At 44.0% G+C, this 15,646-nt stretch overlaps 2 protein-coding genes across 2 annotated transcripts; one reads left to right on the forward strand and one right to left on the reverse strand.

Annotated features, from left to right (window-relative positions):
- Positions 1-245: 245 nt before the first annotated feature.
- Positions 246-3,356, forward strand: ttc4 (tetratricopeptide repeat domain 4). Its single transcript, XM_041840106.2, has 10 exons — positions 246-539; positions 942-1,059; positions 1,160-1,321; positions 1,442-1,519; positions 1,656-1,780; positions 1,882-1,968; positions 2,085-2,326; positions 2,541-2,625; positions 2,746-2,828; positions 2,929-3,356. Exons 1-10 carry the CDS (start codon positions 426-428, stop codon positions 3,026-3,028), a joined length of 1,194 nt encoding a protein of 397 aa, XP_041696040.1. The 5' UTR covers positions 246-425; the 3' UTR covers positions 3,029-3,356.
- A 275-nt stretch (positions 3,357-3,631) lies between these two features.
- On the reverse strand, positions 3,632-15,591 carry ttc22 (tetratricopeptide repeat domain 22). The gene is made up of 9 exons (XM_041840104.2): positions 15,381-15,591; positions 7,743-7,933; positions 6,607-6,991; positions 6,454-6,509; positions 6,236-6,351; positions 5,962-6,080; positions 5,369-5,530; positions 5,016-5,168; positions 3,632-4,797 (listed from the first exon to the last, which is right to left on the reverse strand). The coding sequence occupies exons 2-9, from the start codon at positions 7,922-7,924 to the stop codon at positions 4,264-4,266; spliced, it is 1,707 nt and encodes a 568-aa protein (XP_041696038.2). The 5' UTR covers positions 7,925-7,933; positions 15,381-15,591; the 3' UTR covers positions 3,632-4,263.
- Positions 15,592-15,646: the final 55 nt, after the last annotated feature.

A 15,646-nucleotide genomic window follows, 5' to 3' on the forward strand; every position in this document is an offset into this window, starting at 1 on the left:
GACTAAGAAGTATTAGGCTCATTTAGTCCAATATTGAGCCAGGGTGGAAGAGGATCAATAATTTTTCTCAAATTACTTTGGTTCATTAGCCATGTGTGATGTCTGTCATTAAAAATCAATAGACATTTTTATTTATTATTGCCTTCTATCAATGTTTCATCCGGACTCGGTCAGATACAGACACACGAGTCAGATACACGCATTGCAGCGGAACTATTGAATCAAAGCTCTGACCGTTCCCCCTACGGAAGCATTTTAATGTTGCACCGCAACATTCACGTGTAAACAACTTGTATGATTTTGTTCTACATAGTTTATTTATGTAGACATATTGTCATACGTGTCGCTTCAGTAGTCAATACTAAGAAATCGTAATTCAGCAACTAGTTTAATATTCAAATCCATCCACCTTATTTGGAGTGAATATGGCTTCACTATCACAACAGAGCGATGATAGCGACGATGGCATGGACGACTTTATGGAGAAATTCAAGAAAGAGAAATATAGCAACGCCTTTTCCGAGAAGAACTGGGAAGAGGTAGTAAAGACGTAGCTAGCTACATCTCTACACAAACGACTGATATAGCACTGACAGTCATCAGTCATTACTCTCACTGTCAGTATCATTGGAGTGACAGCTAACTAACGTTAGCTAGCTAGATATGACTGGTTAGCTATCTGTGGATGGGCGCTAACGACAATAAACGTTAGCTAGCTAGCTAGAATACTATTAAAGATTTGTTTAAATGGCTAAACCATTTTGATATTAAACACAGTTTTCTTTACAATATGTGATACTGCCAGTCTCATTGATTGGCTAGTTATGTTAGTTACTGGCACTCGGCTATGCCCAGAACTGTCCCCTTGCCTTGGGTTCCAGAGGCCACAGGCTTTACTACCTATCCCATTCATTGCACTCATTCATTCCACTGTCCTGTAGGAGTTCAATAAGGTGCCTATGTTCATGAAGACAGCCCCAGACGAGATTGACCCCATGAAACACCCGGAGCTGGCTGCTATTCAGTCAATCATCCACGACGATGACAGACCACTAGAGGGTATGGCAGCCGTTACTGTACTTTTTGTCCACTCCTGATGAGGGGATTGGCTATCCCAACCAAACCCAGAGTCAATCGTTGTTTCCTTATTTCTACTCAGAGCAAGCCGAGAGCCTGAAAGATGAGGGGAACGACTACTTCAAAGAGAAGAACTACAAGAAAGCTATAGTGTCCTACACAGCTGGACTGAAGAAGAACTGCAGTGACTCTAACGTCAATGCCATCCTGCTCACTAACCGAGCAGCAGCACAATTCCACCTGGGTACAGACCTGTTCTTAGAACTTACCCATCTGTAGATCTCATGATATTGGTCTGTGAGTCTTCCAAAACTTGGTCTGGAATGTTTGTTGCAGTCACTCACTCTCTCCTCTTGCCTTGCAGGTAACATGCGCTCTGCACTGAATGATTCTGTCGCTGCAAAGAAGTTTAAACCAGACCACCTCAAAGCATTAATCAGAGGTTTGTCCATAGAATAAACATCACATTTGACTATTCTACCAGAAGACACATCTAGACACTACACATTTGCTATGAGACAAATGCTGTATGCATGACTCCTCTCTCATCCTCCTGCTGTGTGACTGTGTCTGTGCAGGTGCCTCGTGTTGCATGGAGCTGAAAAAATATACAGATGCCCTGCAGTGGTGTGAGGAGGGGCTCAAGCTGCAGCCCACAGACAAGAAGTTACTGGAGCTGAGAGCTACAGCAGACAAACATAAGGTATATTACAGGCCTTAATATGGCCTTGTCTCCTTTCCATTGTGTAGTCCAGTCCATATTTGAGATGAACCTATGCTGAAATTGTTGTATTTATGGTTTAGAGAGCAGCAGAGAGAGATGCAAGGAAAACAAAGGTCAAAGAAAAGAAGGAGCTCAATGAGAGAGAGGCTCTGCTGGCTGCTATAAAGGTGAGCGAGATCATAGTCACACGACCTGCATCCAACCTCATGATTCCTTTATAAGGAGGGTTGACGAAGGAACTGCCGCATGGCAATACATAGTTTTTATGACACGTGCTTTACAGGAGCGTGGCATCAAGTTACTGAAGCCTAAGCAGCGTCCTAAGCGCAGCTCTGACAGTGAGGATGATGATGGAGGCTCCTCTAGAGCCATGGCAGGCCTGGACCTGGACGGTCTGTGTTCTGCGGAGGCCACAGGGGCAAAGGTGTTCCTGGATGAACAGGGTGTCATGCATTGGCCAGTCCTATTCCTGTACCCCGAACACCAACAAACAGACTTCATCTCAGCCTTCAGCGAGTCCTCCAGGTATGATTATCTCTCCTCTCTCACTCTCTCCCTAAACAGAATGTGGGGTTGGAAGGGTCTACATAAAATCAGACAGTATTTTGTTTTGTAGGTTTGTAGATCCTAGAAGTCATCCAACCCAATACTCTACAAGATGTCTAAAGTAGACCAATGTTGCATTGCTAATGACCAATAACACTCAAAATAATACTGAACATAACATTTGATTTTTTAGCTTCCTAGATCACCTGACTCTCATGTTTGGAGAGGAACTCCCACCTTGGGACACTAACAGGAAGTACTCTCCACAAAACCTTCAGGTCAGTACTTTTTACTTTGATTTATTGGTTTCATTGAACAGTTTTGGGGTTATATACTGTATCTCTGAAATTGTGTTTTCCTTAGTTGGTTTTGACTTTTTTACCATTCTGACTCCTTAGCTGTTCTTTGAAGACCACGAGAAAGAGTCCTTACATCAAGTCAACCCAGAGACGCCTCTCCTTAAAATCCTTCAGCATAAAAGGTACAGAATGTATTTTTCTCACCCAGTTGTTTGAACTCACTTGTATAATGTGACTTGCTAATTGCTTTCTCATGGCTGATCTTTCCTGCTTTTTTGACAGGTGTTTTGTAAAGGCAGGAACTCCCAGCTTTGTCATTCTGGTAAAGGGGTCGCCGTTCTGCGGGAAGTTCTTATCAGAAAGAAAAACACATAGACTGTAATGACACTCTTCATTAATCAGCCTAGACCTGTCAATCTCACAGACTACTGGTATGAACTCTATCCCACCAACGAGAAAGGACTGCACTCCTCTCCACTCCCTGCCCAAAGTAAATGTAAAAGTGTAGATTTTGTTTGTTATGAATGGGAACCGTTACATTGTTCCAGATATCTCCAGCATGCTCTGTGATTGGCAAGATTGCAGTGTTCATAAACTGTTCATACTGTATCTATAGATCAAATTGTATATGCGTGTCAATTTGGGAAGCTGTCATAAAATGTTATAATTAAGACACCATGTCACTATTACTAAAAGGCCTTACAACAAAATATTGGCATTTGTTTGTAATTTCCTTTTCACTGTCTCAACAACATAACATACTATGTATCGTAAAAGCCAAACCAACCCATATGTTGCACATATAGTTGACAAGACTCAGTCTGACTAAACCAGCTTTTCTTGCCCTGTAAGAGCATTCTCCAGCTGCTTGTGTGTTACAGTGCACCATAGCCCCCAAGCCGCATTACTCAATAACCAGGCTGGCTTTATGAAGATACTCTTGTTTCTTCCTCATAACAGGATTACACGGAGGGTTGAGTAATAATCAAGTTGAATTCTCATGGAAATATTTATTTTTAGGTCTGTAAAAACCCCTGGGACAGGATAAATCAATAAGCTTTAGAACAGCGTTTCCCAAACTCGGGACCCCAAGGGGTGCACATTTTGTTTTTTTCCCTAGCACTACACAGCTGATTCAAATAGTCAACTAATCATCACATTTTTTTAATTAGCTGTGTAGTGCTAGGGCAAAAACGTGCCGAGGACTGTGTTTTGGAAACACTGATTTAGAATTATCACCATTGTTGGGAAGGTTTGGTTCATCATTCAAATGTTAGGTGTGTCCTCATTGCTTCCTGAATGTCTCAGATGTAATCAGCAGTTTATTTGTGTCTTATATAAACTCCTTGGATGACTGATGCACATTCAGTTTGTGGGTTGATTCAAGCAAGACAAAATAGGCAGAAACAGGGGTTCCAAAAAAGCAGTTGTGCACAGATGTATTTTACCATTTCACTTTAGAACATGGCATGATTAGTACAAAGTCTTTTGACACAAGGCAAGCTCTTCATTGGAAGTACTTCTTCCTGTCATACTGGGAACACTGTAAAGAAAAATAACCTGGCAGTTCAATCAGCACTTGATCTTTCGTAGTTCTCCATCGACATCAGACACCCCTCACATGGACATAGACTTGGCAAGTGGTCTCTTCCTGGCTGGTCGGTTGGGCTGCACAGTCTCCAGAAGCCTCCTGACCAGCTCTAGCCTGCCCCTGCTGATCAGAGCCCTGGAGAGCTCCGTCACCTCCCCGTTGTGTGCCCTGCACAGGCTTCTCAGCTCAGCCTTCACCGCGTCCTCCGGGTACCTCTCCTGGGCCCTCCGCACGCACACCTCCAGCTGGGTGATGGCTGTGTCGGGGTCGGGGCCACTCTGGGTGAACAGCCCCAGCAGGGCCTCCAGGAGGCAGCGTAGAGCCGTGGTGTCCCTGCTGCCAGGCCGCTCCAGATTCAGGGCCCTCTTGAAGCAGTCGGCTGCATTCTGCTCCTCGCCCTTCAGCAGCAGACAGCGCCCCCGGAGGAGGTGGAGGTCCGGGAGGCTGTCACCCAGGTCACACTGCAGGGCCTGAGAGAGGGACACCAGGGCTCTGTTCAACGCCCCTTCATCCACAAGCAGGCTCTCCTGAAGGGCATCCACACCCATGTAGTAATACACCTGGTAAGTGACACAATGTATTATAATGTGTTGTGATAAACCTGTAGTGACACATTACTGTATGAATATCACTAGATATTCTGTTTTTCTTGCCAAGTAACTGTTGATCTTTCACTCACACGCACAGGCCTTATTTCCACATCCCCGATGTGACTGCTGTCAAAGTGCTTGCAGTGTCTTGTCAAACAGCAGAGAGAGTAACACCCATCCCCACTCACCTGTCCCATCTCCAGGTGTGTGCGTAGACAGGGGCGAACACTCAGCACCCTCTCCAGGTCTGCCTTGGCCTCAGTCAGGCGACGTCTGTCAGGGAGCCCACCCTGTCCCTGTTTAGCACTCTCAAGATCCCTCACGTAGGCCATCACATTGATCTGAGAATAAAACCATGTCCATTTATGTAAATGTTGTGTGTATTCTGTGATTGTCATGTAAGTCCATCCCTGCGAGTGTTTAGATTTACTATTTGGTTTAGTATTAACATTATTGAAGTGACATTTGATATTACAATAGTGTTGAGTGTTAAATTGAGTTGAACATTGTGTTTAGACGTGTTAGGGTTACTGTAGTGTACCTTGGCACGGGTGCAATAGGCCTGCCAGTTGAGTTCAGGGTCAGGCAGCACATTGAGGGCCATGTTACAGATCCCTGTAGACATCTCATGTTTCCCCAGCAGATAGAACACCTTGGCCAGCCAGTTCAGGATGAACGCATCGTCTGCAGCTAGTTTTATGGCCTGCAGGGGACAGTCAATATTACATTCTGTTTTACAGTAACCTGAAAAATGAGAGGGCTATGCTCTGACAGGTGCAGAACAACCTATCACCCTGCATAAAGGCTTACGAGAAGTTTTCAACCCGCAGACGAACTGAGGGCAGATACGGTAGTAGACTATAACTCTTCTTGAGCTGGCGCCAAGTTTATAGCCCTTTATACAGTAGGTGATAAGGAAGCAGACATGTCAGCTAATCGTTATGCAAAAGTTCATGATACACTGTGTCATCTGGATGCCTCTGACAGCTGTTAAGGATAAGATGCCAATAAGCAGTCAGAGAGTAAAAGCAAGAGAAAAGTCCCTAGGGCTTTGCTATGGCTTTACTGCTTGTTCTAGTGCGGTTCAGCACTCAAAGTTGGTAAGTCCCACTTTTCTGTGAGTGTTGTACATACAGTTCCGAAGCAGGACAGGGGGTCAGAATCGGAGTAGCCACAGTCGTGTACAGACATGGGCACAGTGGAGAATTCTTCTTTCCTCTCTAACATGATGCCTATGTAGCACCAGGATAGTGCTGTGTAGGAGAGGGGGTCAGGTAGAAACATACTGAATGATTAATCAATACATGTAGGACAGTAAGACACAGCACTGATCTTGTGGGTTCAGATGGAGAGAGAGAGCAATAATAATTTGTTAATTTTTCCCCTTCCTTTCTTCCTTCATGTGTACCTTTGTGATGTGTTTTCTCTGACTTCAGGGTCTCTGTGAACAGCTTCAGTCCCTTGTTGTAGTGAGACAGTCTGGAGTACTCAGAGTCCGCCTTGTTCTTTACAATATCATGTAGTCTACAATAAAATATCAATTTGCTTTACATTGTTCTTACACATGAGCTTGGTGATATTATTTTCCAATTTATTTTCTATGAAAAGATTTGAAACATTCAAGACCTTATATAGATTGTTGCCATTTTGAAATACCAGCTTCTCTTTTCTTCTGTAGGTATCTAAAAAAAAATAAGCAACATTAACCTTTACAAAATCAATATATTACTGTAGATGTGAAATTACATTATTTGTAAATAATCTAACATGAGATCTCACCAGCTGTCCCCCGTAGTCCAGAGCTCTGTTGTACAGGGTCAGAGAAGCGGTCAGTTTTTCCCTCTGGTCCTCCTCTCTGTCCAGCTCTATGTCATAAGGATGAGCATAGGCCTGCTCTGCCAGGCACCGGGCCGCAGAAAGCCTGGACTCCGCCTGACCTGCCTGCCCAGCCTCCAGACCCATGAGCTGGGACACCTTCTCCACACACTCCCCTGCATCCAGCTCCCTCTGGAGGTGGTCGTACACGTAGCCAAGGTTGGCCCAAGCGTTCAGGTTCCCCGGGTCTTCTTTACAGATGCTCATGAAGGTCTCCTCGGCCTGCTCCAGCTGGTCCAGATGGAAGGCCAGGAGACCCAGGAGGTTACGGACACCATACTGGAGGTACCTGTAATGTTTTGAAAAAAATAGTCCAGGCCATGTATTATTCATAGTACCAGCTAAAGGGAAATTAGAATTCCAGTTCCATGTTTTACTCCAGCACCATTTGAGCTACCTAGCTAGTGAGCAACAATGTAACTGCCAAAATAATGGAAACGCTTGAGTTAAATTAGGGATACAAAGTATATTGAAAGCAGGTGCTTCCACACAGGTGTGGTTCCTGAGTTAATTAAGCAATTAACATCACATGATGCTTAGGGTCATGTATAAAAATTCTGAGCAGGCCATTATTTTGGCTACCATGGCTATGCCCCCATAGGATGACAATGCCCCCATCCACAGGTACAAATGGTCAATTAATAGTTTTAATGAGCATGAAAATGATGTAAACCATATGCCATGGCCGTCTCAGTCACCAGAGCTCAACCTAATTGAACACTTATGGGAGATTCTGGAGCGGCGCTTGAGACAGCGTTTTTCCACCACCATCAACAAAACACCAAATAATGAAATGTATTGTGGAAGAATGGTGCCGCATCCCTCCAATAGAGTTCCAGACACTTGTAGAATCTATGCCAAGGTGCATTGAAGCTATTCTAGCTCATGGTTGCCCAACGCCCTATTAAGACACTTCATGTTGGTGTTTCCTTTATTTTGGCAGTTACCTGTATGCACACCCATGATTTCAGTAAAGTTCAATTAACAATATCAGACATCCCAAACTCCATTCTTATAACCATAAGATAATGTTACAATACCCAGCTTCAGCCTCCAGCTCAGCCCCAAGAGAGTCCACCTTTAGCTGGGTGTCCCTCCTCCGCAGCTCCCCCGGTCCACTGGGCTCATGGTTCAGGTTGAGGTCCAGGTGGAAGTGACCTGGGATGTACTTCATGCTATCAATGAGGGACTCAATGTCCTCCTCTGTGTTGCCTTCCTCCATGTCTTCCTCCTGTTTATTAATCGCCTATTTAACCAGGTAATTCATTCTCTTTTTTTCAATAACTACCTGAGACTCATATGTCCCCATACACTAATGCTGACTGTCAGTCAACTAACTGGCTGGCTGTTTTCCTCTTCCTCCAGAGGCAGACTGGTAATACAGGTTAGGTTAGGGACTAGGGAGGGGAAGGAGTAAGAAATCTCCCATTCTGGCCTAGCTGGCTACCTCCCTCTCCATTCTTCTCATTTGAATAGTACATTTGAATGTGACTGAACATTCATGACCCCCTTTTTTGTGTATCTCTTTATGATACAATACATGGAGATGTGGATTTTGAATATCTGACTGATAATCAGTAGGGCTATGGTCTTATTTTATGGCTCACGTGTCAGCTTTGGGTTTTTACAGACTAGGAGAGTGGGTTATTGCTTTAGACAGGTGTCACAACAACAGTGGGGTAGGTTGACTTCGTATCTTCTTGACTTTCACTCAACCTTTTAAAGTTTTACAAGGTGCTTACATCAGCTTTCTTCTTGCCTGAACATGACAGAACATTATTCAGAGAGAGAGAGAGAGAGAGAGAGAGACTGACTGACTGACTGACTGACTGACTGAGATCACACTCACGAGAGTCAGACACAGACTCACACACGACTCTCTTGGCCCTAGCTCCTGACTGGACTGCAGCACAGCTCTGCGAATGTATTCTGTTGGATTTTCCATCACCGCAGCACTGTTTTTCCTCTTCTCTATCCCTGGCTTATTCAACATCCCTCCTACACGCATTAAAAAAGCAGTGGTGTCTACTTATTTTCATTAATTACAACTCTCATTTAGAGATTTTTTTTTTTTTATGGTACCACCAGTTGTTTTTTCAACCCTTTAAGTGTTTGGCCTCTTATCACCACCAGAGGGTGGACATGCATTGTATTGTATGACAAACTGATATTGAAAGTGTTGTGTACAGACACCACACTGTTTATGGAGAGGGAACATTTAATTTATTATGGTGTTGAATTAAAGTTGACTGATATTTCTTTGATAAAAGCTCAAGCATTTCCTATGGTGATGGATAACAGTTAAGTAATATCTCATCTTCACAAATGATCACAAAATAGTTCAGAATATATTTGGGCTGTATGTGCTTTATGAGCTGTGATCTTAGTGAACCAATTACCCTTAACTTGAATAGCCTATAGCATAGAGTTTCACCCAAGTTCGTTATGTGTCTGATCATTTTGACAGCTTGTGTTTTAGTTGGCTAAGGAAGTCGTCTACAGTCTAGACATCAAACATCCATCTAAAATGACGTCTGATTCCTGGGCCAGACTACTAATGTGTCAGAATGATAATGTCTATCATTCAATCTCTATACTGAAAAACATACTTGTGGAGTACTTGATCAGACATCATATTTTACTTCCTCTGGATATTGAGGTAATAGACCCAGTGCTCTTAAATTGAGTTAAATGAAGAGGCCAAGGTTTATAGTATGCTAACAGACATCCCATCAGAGCACCCTTCTCTCCTAGTCAGACATTTGATCAGTAGGCTACACAGACAGACCAACAAATGGTCGGAGTTCTGTTCACCTGAGCTAGAACATTTTATTCCATTGTGTGAATTTTCCTAAATTACTTTAACAGGAGGGAAACCACCTGTCTGCAGCTGTTTGGTGATGTCATCAGTCCGGGACAAGGGCCAGGGAGAACACCAAGGTGAGTGTTGACAGAGAGGATGAGGGGGAAGGAGGGAAAAGGGGAAGGAGAGGAAAATCTGTGCATGAAGTCAGTTTGTTCCTTACTCTCGGTCTGTCATGTAACCTGACAGAGAGTCAGGGTTTCATGGGGTTTCATTTGTGCGTGGTAGTTATCTTCTGTAGTTGATCTGTTGTCTGTCTGTTGAACACATTTGTTGTACATGAAGTCATCTCTGTTCCTTATTCAATCTCAGTCTGCCACGTAATCTGACAGAGTCAGAGCGTTTTCTTGGGTGTCTCTGTGTGTGCTGCAACTAGATGTAGTAGCTGTTAGAAGAGTCTGTTCTACAGTATAATATGTTGTTGTAAAACCTCTAGGGTACAGCTGTTAAGTAGGTAGTTATATATATGATTTTGTGCGGGGGTGGTGTTGAATTATGAATATTTTCACATTACTCCGCCAACTGTTGCCATGGTATTCCCTCTTCCTCAGGTGCCAGTGCATACTTACATAATATAAACATTGGAGAGATGTTAACCCCGAATCATCCTCTAAGATACTTTCCCAGTATTGGAGGATTATGATGTGTGTCCTACATATTGTAAATGTTAAAGGTTTGGTGTTGGGAAACTAAGCCCCAGTTAGCCCAGTTATTAATCGTCTTAATGAGGTCTGTCCTGACTCCTGACACACACACACACACACACACACACACACACACACACACACACACACACACACACACACACTCTTCCTGTTGAGGAGATATAATGGCATGTCTGCTCCATGTGTGACATAAGTCACTGTGATCTCATCTGGCATTCATATACAGCGCATTCGGAAAGTATTCAGAAGCCTTCTCTTTTGTATAAATGTTTGGACATTTATTACAAATAAAAAACAGAAATACCTTACTTACATAAGTATTCAGACCCTTTGCTATGAGACTCGAAATTGAGTTCAGGTGCATCCTGTTCTCATTGATCAACCTTGAGATGTTTCTACAACTTGATTGGAGTCCACCTGTGGTAAATTAAATTGATTGGGCATGATTTGGAAAGGCACACACCGGTCTATATAAGGTCCCACAGTTGACAGTGCATGTCAGAGCAAAAACCAAGCCATGAGGTTGAAGGAATAGAGCTCCGAGACATGATTGTGTCGAGGCACAGCTCTGGGGAAGGGTACCAAAAAAAGTCTGCAGCATTGAAGGTCCCCAAGAACACAGTGGCCTCCATCATTCTTAAATGGAAGAAGTTTGGAACCACCAAGACTCTTCCTAGAGCTGGCCGCCCGGCCAAACTAAGCAATCGGGGGAGAAGGGCCTTGGTCAGGGAGGTTACCAAGAACCCAATGGTCACTCTGACAGAGCTCCAGAGTTCCTCTGTGGAGATGGGAGCACAAGATTCTCTGGTCTGATGAAACCAAGATTGAACTCTTTGGCCTGAATGCCAAGTGTCACGTCTGGAGGAAACCTGGCACCATCCCTACGGTGAAGCATGGTGGTGGCAGCATCATGCTGTGAGGATGTTTTTCAGCGGCAGGGACTGGGAGAGTAGTCAGGATCGAGGGAAAGAAGAACGAAGCAAAGTACAGAGAGATCCTTGATGAAAATCTGCTCCAGAGCGCTCAGGACCTCAAATAACCTGAAATATGACATTTCCATGAGTATTCAAATCAAATCAAATCAAATGTTTTTTGTCACATGCGCCGAATACAACAGGTATACAACCTTACCGTGAAATGCTTACTTACAAGCCCTTAACCAACAATGCAGTTCAAGAAATTGTAATGGTGGGCACCAGGCTGCCCACCATTACGCACACCTGTCACCATCGTTAAGCACATCAATGCTTCATTGGACTCACCTGAACTTCATCACTGCTTGGTTACCTCTCCTATATCTGTCTGTTCCTCAGTTTGATCCCCGTGTCTGCATTAATGTTGTTTCGTTTCCGTTGTCCAGACGCTGTCTGTGTTTTGTTCCTGTCTGTTTTTTTCATTAAATGTTCACTCCCTGTACTTGCTTCTCGTCTCCCAGCGTCTGTACTTACAGAAAAAGAGTTAAGAAAATATTTACTAAATAAACTAAAGTAAAAAATAACAATAATGAGGCTATATACAGGGGGTACCGGCACCGAGGGGGGGTGGGGGGGGGGGAATCAATGTAAATAGTCCCGGTGGCCATTTGATTAATTTTGTTCGACAGTCTTATGGCTTGGGGGTAGAAGCCTTTTGGACCTAGACTTGGCGGTCCGGTACCGCTTGCCGGTCTTTGACAATTTTTTGGGCCTTCCTCTGACACCGCCTAGTATATAGGTCCTAGATGGCAGGAAGCTTGGCCCCAGTGATGTACTGGGCCGTACGCACTACCCTCTGTTGCGCCTTACGGTCGGGTGCCGAGCAGTTGCCATACCAGGCAGTGATGCAACCGGTCAGGATGCTCTCGATGGTACAGCTGTATAACTTTTTGAGGATCTGGGTACCCCTGCCAAATCTTTTCAGTCTCCTGAGGGGGAAAAGGTGTTGTCGTGCCCTCTTCACGACTAACTTGGTGTGTTTGGACCATGATAGTTTGTTGGTGATGTGGACACCAAGGAACTTGAAACTCTCGACCCGCTCCACTACAGCCCCGTTGATGTGAATGGGGGCGTGTTCGGCCCTCCTTTTCCTGTAGTCCTCGATCAGCTCTTTTGTCTTGCTCACGTTGAGGGAGAGGTTGTTGTCCTGGCACCACACTGCCAGGTCTCTGACTCCTCCCTATAGGCGGTTTCATCGTTGTCGGTGATCAGGCTTACCACTGTTGTGTCGTCAGCAAACTTAATGATGGTGTTGGAGTCGTGCTTGGCCACGCAGTCGTGGGTGAACAGGGAGTACAGGAGGGGACTAAGCATGCACCCCTGAGGGGCCCCCGTGTTGAGGATCAGCGTGGCAGATGTTGTTGTTGCCTACCCTTTTGGCAAACTCCAAGCGGGCTGTCATGTGCCTTTTACTGAGGAGTGGCTTCCGTCTGGCCACTCTACCATAAAGGCCTGATTGGTGGAGTGCTGCAGAGATGGCTGTCCTTCTGGAAGTGTCTCCCATCTCCACAGAGGAACTCTAGAGCTCTGTCAGAGTGCCCATCAGGTTCTTGGTCACCTCCCTGACCAAGGCCCTTCTCCCCCAATTGCTCAGTTTGGCCGGGTGGCCAGCTCTAAGGTCTTGATGGTTCCAAACTTCTTCCATTTAAGAATGATGGAGGCCACTGTGTTCTTGGGGACCTTCAATGCTGCAGAAATGTTCTGGTACTCTTCCCCCACAGATCTGTACCTCGACACAGTCCTGTCTCTGAGCTCTACGGACAATTCCTTCAACCTCATGACTTGGTTTTTGCTCTGACATGCACTGTCAACTGTGGGACCTTATATAGACAGGTGTGTGCCTTTCCAAATCATGTCCAATCAATTGAATTTACCATCGGTGGACTTCAATCAAGTTGTAGAAACATCTCAAGGATGATCAATGGAAACCGGATGCAGCTGAGCTCAAGTTCGAGTCTCATAGCAAAGGGTCTGAATACTTCTGTAAATAAGGTATTTCAGTTTTTTTATTTGTAATAAATGCGCAACAATTTCTAAAAACCTGTTTTCGCTTTGTCATTATGGGGTATTGTGTGTAGATTGCTGAGGAAAATGTTTTATTTAATCCATTTTAGAATAAGGCTGTGACGCAACAAAATGTGGAAAAAGTCAAGGGGTCTGAATACTTTCCAAAGGCACTATATTATTATATATATTTTTGCCTGTTTTGTATGTTATTTTGGTATTAATACGTGTCACATATCAGTTTGCAAACAATGTAAAAATATATATATAATTGAGTTAGTATAGCCGCATACAAACATGGTCTCTTTTTTGCTTTCTTGGGTAAGGCAACTCCAAAATGCAGGTGTTTCAGCCTAGCTCAGTGCTTTCTGTGTTGGTGGGGCAGCCAGCAGAAAATACAGAGTGTAGGGGTTGGTAATGTTCTCTAGTTGCGCTGTGATTGGCTCAGTGTTCTGTCACTCATGGGGACACCGCAGAATCTACGGGGAGAGCTCGAAAATTAAAGTGCCTTGGGTGCTGCCGTAGATTTACATTAGAAGTGCCCATCCAAGAAGGCTCAAGGTCATTGGCCACAGATAAAATTACCTCAAATCACGTTATATCTACCACAGCTTTGATTGGACTGATCATGTCAACATCATACTTTCAAAATCTTAGCTAGCAAGCTAGACAAGCAGTCATCATCATGAATCAAGTCGACAATCTACTGGCAAATCCTTTTCAATCCTTGTCATATGAAGATAAATTATAAATAAAACGTGTCAGTGCTCATCGGCCATTGGACATAAACATTACACAACAAGTTGGAAATCGCAAATTCAACAATGCATGGTTTGGAAGGAATCAGTGGCTAACTGCAAGCGTTGCAAAGCAATCACTAGCCTGCTATTGAGTGGAATGGGTGTGTGGTCCAAGTCTGGGTTTAAGGGTCTCTTTTCCAAGCTTAAAATGATAAACATTCACATGCAACACCATGGGCCAGAAAGGTTTGAATACATTGGCTATGCTGTCAATCCAGCACGACTTCTGCCGCGTTCAAAACAACTGGAAACTTGGAACTGGGAAATCTCAGACATCAGTGAGTTCAAGACAACTGGGAACTCTGAAAAAAAGAGCTCCGACTGGGAAAATACATTTTGAATGGTCATCCAACTCGGAATTCCAAGTCGGGAACTCGGTCCTCTTTCTAGAGCTCCAACCTGAAGATCACTGACGTCATGATTCATTTTATTTATTTTTTGTTCCCAGTTGTCTTGAAAGCACCATAAATCCAGTGAATGCCAGACTTTGATTACAGAATTTGACCACAACAAGAACCGCCGCGCCACCTTCCTGTTCAAGTGAGCACAGCACAACAAGGTGAGTCCAAAAATGTATTGTATGCTGTTGCATAAATGATGTAATATGCCAGGGAGATATGTATACTGTAGCTAAGAAGTGTATGTTGTGTAGTAAGCTGTTAGTAGCCCACATGCCTCACCCTAATAATTTGGTCCCTTTCCCCCTCATAATTTAGCCTACTGTTCTGACTTGGTGGTGCACATGTAGCCTATAGCCTGTTTTAGAGCAATGTAATCTTTGAATATTGTAAGAGCTTTGTCTGCTTATATGCCCCCTTTATTTATCCTAAGGTTCTGACTTGGTTTACAGGGAGAATACTGTAAAAACGGCGCCACTGACGGTATAGAGCTCAAGTGGTGTGAAGTAATCTGGTCAGCAGCTGTGTGTGTGTGTGTGTGTGTGTGTTTGTGAGTGTGCACATTCTTCTTATTATGTTGTAGGTGTGATTTGATGGTCTGATACAGCAGTATAGTATATCAGATGGTGTGCAGTAAAAGATCAAACAAATTAATGACTGTCTCATCCAGTCTTAAATGACATAGACGTCTGTCCCACTAGATTACTCTGATTAGACCCCTGATCGCTCTTTCCACCACCTCCAGCTTGGCGGCACTCTGAGTGTGGAGAGAGCTTTTCTCTGATTGTGCTGTCACGGAACATGACTCTTCTGTGAGAAAGATGCATCAACATCAGCCAAGTAAGCAGAAGGCTTCGAAATAGGCTATTACGTCGTTGTTCAAGTGTTCTATTATTTGTGTCCAGTTGGAAAGGAGTGGTGCGTTTCACATCAGCACTATTACGGTAGGCGTATAGGGATATTACAGTACTTACCGAAGGCAAGTTGTGTGCTCACATTCAGTTTTCCCCTCTGCAGCTGTCGCTGTCATCATGCAGGTGGAATATGCGTTTCGATGCGTGGCTTGTCGGGTTTACGTCCAGCTCTCCGTTGTGTATTTCATGCATAGGCCTACACTAGTCTAATCTAGAAAGGACTATTCTATATTGAGAAGCAAAACCACTCGTTTCGACTAAGAGAAATGTAGGCTATTCTTTCATAGGCTTCTGCGACTGTTTTTTTTTTTTCTGAGGAAGATTCA

The sequence above is a fragment of the Coregonus clupeaformis genome, chromosome 20, assembly GCF_020615455.1.
Source record: "Coregonus clupeaformis isolate EN_2021a chromosome 20, ASM2061545v1, whole genome shotgun sequence".
Taxonomy (NCBI): domain Eukaryota; kingdom Metazoa; phylum Chordata; class Actinopteri; order Salmoniformes; family Salmonidae; genus Coregonus; species Coregonus clupeaformis.